The sequence below is a fragment of the Sinocyclocheilus rhinocerous genome, unplaced genomic scaffold (assembly GCF_001515625.1).
Source record: "Sinocyclocheilus rhinocerous isolate Xijiao unplaced genomic scaffold, SAMN03320098_v1.1 scaffold140, whole genome shotgun sequence".
In the NCBI taxonomy this organism is placed as follows: domain Eukaryota; kingdom Metazoa; phylum Chordata; class Actinopteri; order Cypriniformes; family Cyprinidae; genus Sinocyclocheilus; species Sinocyclocheilus rhinocerous.
Window position 1 is genome coordinate 1740883 of NW_015642053.1, and position 11378 is coordinate 1752260.

General features: G+C 36.3%; 1 protein-coding gene across 1 annotated transcript in view; it reads right to left on the bottom strand.

The window, feature by feature from the left end:
- Positions 1-11378, bottom strand: part of cyth1b (cytohesin 1b) — a 69736-nt gene that overhangs the window by 11264 nt on the left and 47094 nt on the right. Inside the window, exons 3-9 of the mRNA XM_016572289.1 lie at positions 8540-8604; positions 7364-7430; positions 6868-6986; positions 3309-3389; positions 3081-3193; positions 2071-2219; positions 1563-1674 (exon numbers count right to left, since the gene is read on the bottom strand). Coding sequence (XP_016427775.1) covers positions 1563-1674; positions 2071-2219; positions 3081-3193; positions 3309-3389; positions 6868-6986; positions 7364-7430; positions 8540-8604 — 706 coding nt within the window. The remainder of the gene's footprint in view (positions 1-1562; positions 1675-2070; positions 2220-3080; positions 3194-3308; positions 3390-6867; positions 6987-7363; positions 7431-8539; positions 8605-11378) is intronic.

The following is an 11378-nucleotide window of genomic DNA, read 5'->3' on the forward strand; positions in this document are numbered from 1 at the left end:
AAATATGAAAAATATAAATAAACAAATGTTTATAATACAATGACTAAAAATAAGAACTAAGATAAATTAAGACAATAGACACATCCTTAACAGAAATATATAAAAATATAAAAATTCAGAAAGGTAACAAAGTACAGACACTATAGTAAAAAATGTATAATAATAATAATAATAATAAAGTAAAATAAATAAATAAATAATTTAAAAAAACTTAAAAATGAGGGCACAACTAAACTAAAAAAAAGTTTTTAAATAAATAATCACCCAAATGAACATTTCATTACAAACTGCATGAATATTGTACCATTATATCAGCTGTGCTTTCTCGAAATCATCTCCTATAATTCCTGTGCTATCCCTGTCGCAAACAAACACACATTTTTACTAGTGCTGTCAAACGACTAGTTGCGATTAATTGCATCCAAAATAAAAGTTTTTGTTTACATAATATAAGTGTGTGTACTGTGTAAATTTATTATGTACTGTATATATAAATACACACTCATACAGTATATATATTTAAAATATTTAAATGTATATATATTTTTATATAATTTATATTATATATAAATATATTTAATATAAAAATAAAAATTTTTTCTTAAATATATACAAGCGTGTGTGTATATTTATATATACATAATAAATATACACAGTACACACACATATATTATGTAAACAAAAACTTTTATTTTGGATGCAATTAATCGCGATTAATCATTTGACGGCACTCATTTTTACACACAAATCTGCAGTCACACATCTATTTCCTATATGTATGCAGCATGTAGCATTCGCACAACTGCATGTAAAGACTGCAGAGCAGGCAGTACTTCAACTGACCACATGGGCGCAGAAGAGACCAAGAGTAATGTTTAACAGACAGGATGGTCTCCAAGAAGATGGAGAAAGCTGGCTGAGACTTGAGTCTGGCAAACATCACAAGCCCATCGCGAGCACAGCACAACAGCGCAACAACAACACACCAGTTAAAACTCAAATGAGGCAAACAGACTCAGACACTTTCATTTTGATCAAATGAAAGATCTGTTAAATTAAACTGAAAAAATGACAAACGAATGGAGTAAATGAAAGCACAAAGCACCTGGAAGCATAGCTTAATGAGCTAGCTAAAGGAAAACCAGTGTACATACCTCCTGAAGAAAGACAACATCAAACCAAAAACAAATGTGGAAGAAAGAAAACAATGAAATTAACTACGAAAATATGCAAAATTATTGTAACAAAAGACTGTAATAAAACACTTGTGTGTGTCAGCCTGGTGTAAAATCCAGGCTGAGCTGAAATATGAGCAGCATGCGGATAAATAAGGAGGTTGTATCAGCTATTTTAGATTAGCTTTGGACTATAAAGCATTTGGCCTCATGTTTCTTGGCTATTACTTTACACAATGTAAGACTTTCAATTCACAGCTCTGATTAAATAAGATAATTCATCTAATTTTGGCATTAATGAGACACTTTATGTTTAGGCTTGTTCATGGACACATGTGTCATCCAGTCCCATTTCTTTATCTTCCGAACAGAGAAACACTCACTCACCCAGTTTGAGCAGCCAGCCCTCGCGGTCGGGGTTAAAGAACGTGTGCGTCAGGTCATTGCCGTCGTCTTCAGGTATCTTGAAGGGCTCATTCTTAATGCTCTCATAAAGGTTCTGCAGGAGTGTTTACATTGAGTTGTACTTCAAAATTTTAAATTGTATTTAGAGCTGAAAATTGTGTGGAAAATGAAAATAGCAATAGTCTGCCGTTCAGAAAATAAAATAAAAAAATAAAAATTTCTAGTAATTAAGAACATACTGTATACATATATATATATATATATATATATAAATAAATAATCAAACCACTGCAGCTAAAACATAAATAATAAGATAATAAAATATTTAATACAAATAATAATAATAAAACCTGTAAGTGATGATAAAAAAATTAATAATGATAATAAAAACAAAATACATAAAAACAAATAAATATAATAATAACAACAATATATAAACACAATAAATTATTATTAATTACAAAAAGAAAAAACTGTGTGGGACACTGACTCGGAGCAGGTCTTCTGGCAGATCTCCTCCATCATTGATGCCTCTGTTCATGCAAATGAACCGCTCTGCAGATGGCTTGTCCTTCACATTAGGGTTGTGCAGACTTGTGTTCAACATGATGATTGCGAATGAAAGCACATAACATGTATCTGCAAAGAGATATTTTAGCATTTACAGGAGATTACATGTACAAACTGGCCCAAATGTAATGAATTAATTGACGTCCAAACTCATGAGTTTAAACACTAAGGAGTCATGCTCATTTTCTAATACAGACGTCATGCTGAGAAAAAATGTGCGTCCAAATAGTGCTTAAGCCAACGTTATTTGCATTTCTAATCCTCTTTGTATTCATAATTTTATGAATACATTCACAACACCCTCAACACCTCTCAAATTTATATTCATTACATGAAATGATTGAAGAATCTATTGTTGCTAGAACTTCTTAGCAGCCAAAGAGGATATTTACGTGCAATTTTGAATTTTCTCTTGATGAAATGCAGCAAAGTGCTCATGACAGGCCATGTGTAGCTACTTTGCAGAGCAATATGTGGGCGGCATGGAAGTGCTCTACATCAGCGGCACTCTTTACATGCATATTAGCATGGCTAAGAGCATGGAAAATTTATGAAGAGAGCCCAAGACATGTATGAGTGGGTGTGGGTGCAGAGGGACTGGGACTTTGGGGTAAACAACAGCTCTGAATTGAGATAATCAGTGTCATTTTATGCACTTTGTTAAAATAAAATAAAATAAAATAATTGTACAAATAAATTTTAAAATGTAAAACCCAAATAAAAAAAATACATAAACTAAAAAATACAAATTAATTTAAAATAAAAAAATAAAATAATTCATACACATTTTTACTATTTAAAAGCAATGGAGTGCATTCAACATCATATTTGTTTCTGCCTAAAAATCATGAAATTTCACTAGTACTGACTACTGAATTTTTTATATTGTTACAACACATTGCAAAATCAGATTATTATACATATACATACCTGTGGACTGAAAGACACCGGGATTGCATTGACAGTAACGCTGGGCAAAAGCCTCCATCATTCGATCGATCTTCTGAGCTTCACCCGGTAACCGGAAACTCCATAAAAACTGTCTGCATGGAGCATGGAGAGAAATTAACTGTATTAATGAGATCATAATGAGACTATCAAATCAATTTGCTGAATTTGTCAAAGGAGATCATAATCTATACATCTGTATTTTGTCACCTGAGTGCCTGAACCAGGTTGAGGTCTGTAAATTCATGAAGCTCCACAAAGGCATGAAGAACCTGAATATTGAACTCATCCCTGGAAATGAGATAAAATTGAACAGGAGATTCAATCTTAGATCAACAGCAATGATGTTACGGTGACATCTGGTGAAAAATGGATGGTACAACTAGATTTGTTTTTCCTTCAGGGAATACCAGTGCTTTCAAAGTAGCAAATGAATAGTGTTCCTAAATTTTATGATAAGTTTGAACTAAATTAAATCACATAAATTTGAAAAGAAAAGACAGATAGAATTCCACTAAAAACATATGCCACTAAAAACCTTGTCTACAGTTGTAAAACTCGCAGCGTTCACACTGTGAATGGAATTACGGCTGTGATCCTCCTCTCAGACGTCTCCAATGAGCATTAAATCTCACGGGGGGATTACGTCTGGGATTTACCGTCCATGTGTAACTAGCTCTTTCTTCAGTGAGGAAATGGGGCATGTCGATAATATCAATGAGCTACGAATGCATTAACCCACTTCGGGGGTCCGTCCATTAAGCTCTACACTCCTTCATCCAGCTCGGCATTGCCGTAACCTCACTTCAGCAATGATCCTGGGATTCACTATTGATTTTCCTCAGGTGACAGAAAATAATGCGTTTGCATTTATGCGGGTGTTCATTTAGAGAAAGAGCATTATTGACTGATTATTGGAAGGCTATTGGAACGAGAGCTAAAGTAACTTACAAGACAGATGATTAGTTATGTATTAATAAAAAACTGAATATTCGTTCATGTCTATAATTACACTGAGTGAGGAAAATAAATCCTCCACACATACTATATACCTTTCCTTCCAGCTCTGACAGGTCCCTGATGACCTGGCACTGACATTGAATTTCAGTCCATCAATAAATGTGTAAGCTGACCCTTAATGCAGAACACAGCACTTTCATACGGGCACAGGCAATCTTGATGCAGTAGATAATGGCTTTTGACAGACTGTAGTACTGGACCAGCTTATGATCAGTGAGGTCATCCTCCCCTGAGCTCTGATTCTAGATATAGCAAATTCAGATCTTTAAAAAAGCCGAAATCTGTTTAACTTCCATTAACCTATTTTTGCTTGATCGTAAATTGCTTGAAAGAACATGACTGTGCTTAAAGGCCATGAAGGTTACAAGTAGCCTTGCATAGCTTAAATGTCTGGTCCAAAATGCAGCTCATTCTTTTGGTGACCCAGTAAGTGCACAACACTACAAAATCGCCACAACACAACGCAAAGGACTAATTTCGTTGTGTTGTGCTAATTTTGTTGTGTTGTGGCTTGTTTCCGTTGTGTTGGGCTAATTGCATTGGGCTAATTTTGTTGTGTTGCGGGCTTGTTTCCATTGTGTTGTACTTAGGGATGCACCGATCCGATACTCAGTATCGGCTCTGATACGGTCATTTTCTGCCGGATCGGGTATCGTTCAGACTAGTGTTGCTTTCGTCAATTAAAATTATGACTAAATATCGTCGTCAACGAACCTTTATTACGTGACGAAAACGAGACGAGACGAGACGAAAATGCTGGTCATGTGACGATGACTATAATTAAATGTATAATGCAATATCGTTGACGAATAAAAACTAGACTAAATGTGGTTTACAAAATAAAAACTATGCTAAAATGTCTCTTCATTTTCATTGACCAAAACTAGACGAAACGAAATGTTATAACGTTATTTCGTCCCGTTTAGTCACGAAAACAACACTAGTTCAGACGAGACCGATCCAAATCCGATATTGTGCGTATAGTATTCTGTTTTATTGTTAAGCCACACGAAAGGCACAAAAACATTATAAAGCACCATAAAGTTTTTGTGAACTATATTCCAAGTCTTCTGAAGCCATTAAATAGTTTATTGTGAGGTAGAGATGAATATTTAAGTCAAGTTCACGTAAACTCTTCTCTCCGCTGCGGCTGTTAGGGTTAGGGTTATGATCCATTCAGCATTCAAACTGCTTGCTGCGTTCGGTTACGACAGATCAAATTCAGTCCTACACTTATTCACTTTTATTTGTTCCCACTAAATAATGTTATTTCACTAAATGGTTAGATTTTATAAAATTATTGTGCTCTCATGATTTTTCTAGAATAACTTTTGCTGCTGAATTATCCACTAACCTAGTTTATAATAGTATTTTTGTCATAGATTATGATTATATATTTTTTCATGTATTTTTCTTTAAAATGAAGTTGTCTATATTTAGTAGATTGTGTTAAAGGCAGGGTATGTGATTTTTCAAAAACACTTTAGAAAACTGATTCGGGCCGAATCGCAAAACAAACTTGTAGCCAATCAGCAATAAGGGGCGTGTCTACACGTGATGTGGAGGAGAGCGCATTCAGTGCATGGGACAGACATTAGCCGAGCCGAGCGACAGAAAGATAGAGATGGCGGATAAAAAACAAAAGAAGAAAACGTCTGCGGAAGGATAAGGCAAGAAGTAGGACCCGTGTAAATATCGGATCAGCTTTCCAGCGCTGGAGAGAACTCAAGGAGTATATGTGGGGCGGAGCTATCAAAATAGGGGCAAGACCCTTTTGGGGTAGGGGCGTGTTTGTTTTGGTGATTTCAAATATCAACATTGGCTACCAGAAATCACTTACTCTGCCTTTAAACACAAAAAACAGTGATGATCAGGTCAACACACTGAGGTATAGAAATTCTACATTGATTATAAAAAAAACAGTGCTGGTATTGGTATCGGCCGATACTCAGAATTTTTGGTATCGGATCGGACAGAAATGGTATCGGTGCATCCCTAGTTGTGTTAACTGCGTTGTGTTGTGCTAATTTTGTTGTGTTGTGGCTTGTTTCCATTGTGTTGTGCTAATTTCGTTGTGTTGTGCTAATTTCGTTGTGCTAATTTCGTTGTGCTGTGCTAATTTCGTTGTGTTGTGCTAATTGCGTTGTGTTGCGGCTCGTTTCCGTTGTGTTGTAGAGATTTCGTTGTGTTGTGCACTACTGGTCCACCATACATTCTGGTCAAGAAACTCCCACCATCTGACCAATATGCAAAGCAATTAAAGAACTTGTAGCCTAAAAGTCAGAAAAATAGTTTTTAACTCAGAAATTAAATATATACTAACAGATATTACCGACCACATTAAATAGTAATGTTTTTGAAATTAGTCTCTTAAGCAAACCAAAGCTGCATTTATTTAATAAAAAAAAGTAGAAATAGTAATATAATGTAATGTGATATAATGTGAAATATTACAATTTCAAATAACTGTTTTCTCTTTTAATATATTTTAAAATGTAATGTATTCGGTGATGATGGCAAAGCTGAATTTCAGAAGCCATTACTCCAGTCTTTAGTGCCACATGATCTTTCAGAAATCATTCTAAGATGCTGATTTTAATGCACAAAATGTTTTTGTATTATTACCAATGCTAAAAACTGTTCTTTCAATATTCTTGTCGAAAAATATTTCTTCCATTTTTTTAATCTATTTATTAAGACTTCAGAAGCTCTGTCTTTCTCGACCATCAGCTGAAAGACTTGTTCTTACCTTTCACCCAGATAATCTCCGATGGCTGTCTTGTTGAGGCCCTCACCCTTGTAGAGAAATTGAGCAATATCTTCACAAGTGTTCTTCAGCAATTCATTCTCTATGAGGAACTGAATACCCTGAGAAAAACACATCATTCAGCATAAAGAAATTCCAAAGCAGCCCAACATGCATTCATTGTAATTTCAGTTTCCTGTTGGCAAAGTACATAAAAAAAAAATCAGCCTCTTATCCTGCTCTCTGAACTTTAACCTATGAGTTTGGGTTCTGGTAAATATATGGAAATTAACTGAAAATTGTGTGGTTGCACGATGCTTAGCGTGTGCTTATGATAATATGTGCACCCACACAAGTTCAAAGGTTTAAAAATGCAAAATGGCAATGCATTTGATGTAATGGGGGACCATTTTCTTTGCCAATGCATATCTCTATAATGGAGAAAACTTCAAATACAAAAAATAGATGCTTCTTGTATTACACTCCTGTGCTAGTTTACCTTTTTGGGATCCATGTTAAATTTCTTGCGTCCCATAGCCACCTGTTTACTCCGCTGCATGTTTATTCTGTAAGCACAGAGAGATGAGGGCTTTATTAATGCTGGGTAGGTTTTTGACAGCTGCAATCTAAAGCTAAAACTCAGGGAATGCAGTTGTACAACACCTACGCCTGTCAGGGCCTCATAATGGCATCATTAATAACCACTCAGCCAAATGCACTTTTGGATGGTGGTGTGACATGTAATGTTAAAAGCCACAGCCTGTAAAAAGGGCCGCACACTACTGTACCTTCCATTGTGGCCACATGACAAGGTGGAGGAGGAACAAAGAATGACAAAAGAATTTCATAAAAGGAAGGTTAACGACATGGAACACTTTCTGAAAATGGATTTCTTCCATCCAAATGGCCCTCATGTGAATCAAAGTGGGCATTCCTGTGAAGTGTTCGGTGGCCCCAGTGGGATCATGCATCATGTATAATGAATGGGCCTGATTCAGTTTGATGTATATTCTTTGATGTGATTCTGTTTGGTCTGGAAATATGGGTCACTGCAGTCAGGCAGTATCAGGGGCCATTCACACAGAAGAAGCTTTTGCACTGAAAAACGCGGGCAGTGGAATGAAGAAATAAGCATCTCGAGGAGCGTTTTTTTTTGCTAGACAAATGTTTTTGACCGTTGTCAAAGAAAAACAAAGGAAAAGCAGTGCAGTGGATTACAAAAACGTGTTCTGTGTGAACGGCCCCTCAGACTGCATTAAAACAGTGTTAAACATCCTGTTTAAAATGCTTCCTTTATAATTATGCTTCCTTTGAAATTATTCCTTTATAAAATGTAAATAGACAAAACTGTGATGATAAATACTGTATGATGTTAATACACATTCTTGCAAAGTCTTAAACACATCTCAGCCAATTTACACAAATTTCACCTTCTCTTACCAAAACAGCCGTACATAATTCACCAGCCATTAAATTATCATTAAATATTCAAACAGGGAACGGGAAAGACTGAGAGTGTGTGTGTGTGTGTGTAACTCCTCTGTGGTTGCTTATGAGTAAATGGAGAATGTGCATTTGTGTGTGAATATGGCAGAATCAGATAGCGAACACCAGTTGAAGACGGACCAATTGGATTGGACTGTGGTAAAGAATGAAAAAAACTCACACATCTTACCTTTCTTGAGTGGAGCCTAGACTTTCGATCTCATTCGTCACCTTTGCTATCTCATCCTTGAGCCGCTATTTTAAAAAAAAAAGAGAGAAAAGGAAAACAAGGCTGAGTTAATCGAAAGGAGAAATGAAGGTAGAGCTGCCCTCTGACATCCTTTTCAAAGTCAGCCTGCCACAGGAAGTGATGGAGAGCTGTGAATCTAATAAAATGAACACACAGAGGATCATAAATATCTAATATGATTATCAAGAGTATGAAACATTCAATCATGGCGCAGTGTGGCACCTGCATTAGATATCAAGATGAAGTAGCATTTGTAAAGGGGAAGGGAAAGGGGGGACAGAGGTGAAAAATTAGGAGTAATAAAGAGATCAAGAGGGTATATGAGAAAGAGCATGTTGAGAGAGAGAGTGTGTGTGTGTGTGTGCGCGCACGCGCATGAAAAAAGAAAAGAAATTCGCAATGATTCCAGAAAAGCTGAGAAATGCCTTCATCTTAACAATGACAGGTTACTTTCACAGAAGCTAAGTGGAAGTGGAATTTCATAAACTATTATATGTATGCATGTATGTATGTATGTGTGTGTGTGTGTGTGTGTGTATATATATATATAAATCACAAGTAGCAGTGTGATATGGCTGCATATCAGCACGGCTGTGATTCGGCTGTAGACCCGAGGCCGCTGATGCCCTGGAGCTCACATCTCCGAAAATGTCAATGCTAATTTTCAAATAGACATTATCTTTATTAACAAACCACATATCTTAAAACTACATTTCATGACACAAAAACAGTATTATTTATAAAATTATAGTGGATTTGGGTGTCCACAATGACACTCACTGTAAAAAACACTGCAAGCGGAGTGATAAAAAGGTTGGAGTTCTGTTATCACTACCACACTGCTGGAAAATTCTCTCAACCAATCAGATTCACGGACCAGAAATTCTACTATAAATCTAATTCTATAACTTCTACAGAAGTTCTATTGCTTGTAATTTGTTTCTTTGTTCTTTGTTTACTTTATTAATTTAATAAATAATAAAATAAAATAAATGGTCAATTGCTTAATTGAGAAATATATGGACACCTGTCAGTGTTTTAATTTAGTTTGTTAATATTTAAATTAATATGCATCTACTTCAAAAGGCATGTTCAATGAAATGTTAATTTTTTTTCTGTGATATTAAAATTTGTTTGAGAATCGTGATATTTTACTGGTGTCAACCAAAGACATTTTGGTATCTTGTCACAGAAAGAGAACTCAAGTATAAGTGAGAACAGAGTAATGCACAAAACCACATTCAAAAACAGGGGACTTACGACAGCAGTGTTTTGAATGCAGCTGAGCAGATGTATGTTGCTGATGTAGGCTAGTACTGTAAATGCACTTTTATTTGGTGTATATAAAGTGTATTATACTGTACGATCCACATGCGAGTGTGTACTGTATGCGTGTAGTCAGTGTGTGTGCCATAATACTCTCAGCAACCCATCTTCCTGAAGCAGCCCAGGGACAGATCAATAAGACTCATATTACCAATCCACCGAGGATACGCGCTCGCATACACACACACACACACACACACGCACACATCTTTGCCCTTTTGATGCATTCTGCATTATAACACCACATCCCTCTCAAGCTATAGCGCCTGGAAAGGTCAAATAAGTAGCCTTTAAATATCTGACCTTCCTCCGCTATACATTTTCGGAGTGTGTGAATGACCCTGAAACCTCACGACAGGAGTGCAGCTGGAATAACTGACCCAGACAGGTGCTCTATGAAGAAATGTGTTAAATAAATCAATGAGTTATAGAGAGGGCAATCCAAGAGGTCTGAAGAGACCAAGAATCTAGGGATGAAGAAACCACACTATTAAAATCGTCTCTAGAAGGCATGGAAAGTCACTACAAATAGTCCAGTAAATCAGACTGAAATTTTTTCTGAACTCCTCACGGCTGTGGGCACAAAGATGGAATAAAGTGGTCATGATAATGATGTTCTATCTGACTGTTGCTATGCGACAGCTGCCATATAAAGGTAACATGTAAACAAACACTACAAGTTTCCATTCGTTTTATCCTTATGCAATGCATTCAATGTGTTTTTTTTTTTTGTCTCTTGGCAACAGCCAGAATGTTCCAGCTGGACCAGGAAGGAACCAGGACTGTCCAGCAGGGCTCTATGGAGACAGAGAGGTTGAGCTTGGCAGTTCAGTCACTTTAATCAGGCACTTCATCTCCATTAGACAAATATTACAGCAATTTACTAATCGTCCTGCTGGTATCAAGGACACAGAGAACCATTTGGTTAATCGCTACATTTTATTTAGTACATGACATTTATACCCACCATCACTTCACATTTTTTAGACACAAAGTTATACACACCCATTCGTTTGTGAAATATTTTGGTCAATGTGCTTAAAGGGTTAGTTCACCGAAAAATGAAAATTAGGCTGTGTTTTACTCACCCCAGAGCCATCCTAGGTGTATATGACTTTCTTCTTTCAGACTAATCCAGTCGGAGTTAGATTAAAAATTGTCCTGGCTATTCCAAGCTCTATCATTGCAGACAGCGGGTATTGCAGTACACGCGGAAACGCAGCGGAGAGATCAAAATAAAACACCGGTCACTTATTAGAAGTACAAAATGAGGATTTGTAAAGAAGCATGTCGGAGGATTTCGATATAAGCCAAGAGGAGACTGGTTTTCCTTGTAAGGAAACTTTGCTTCCTTTGATCCTGTAAACAAATGTTGGTTTTAACTAGGGATGTGCGGGTCTAGTCGACTAGTCGACTAAACGGTACAGCTCCTACTAGTCGACACTGAAAACAA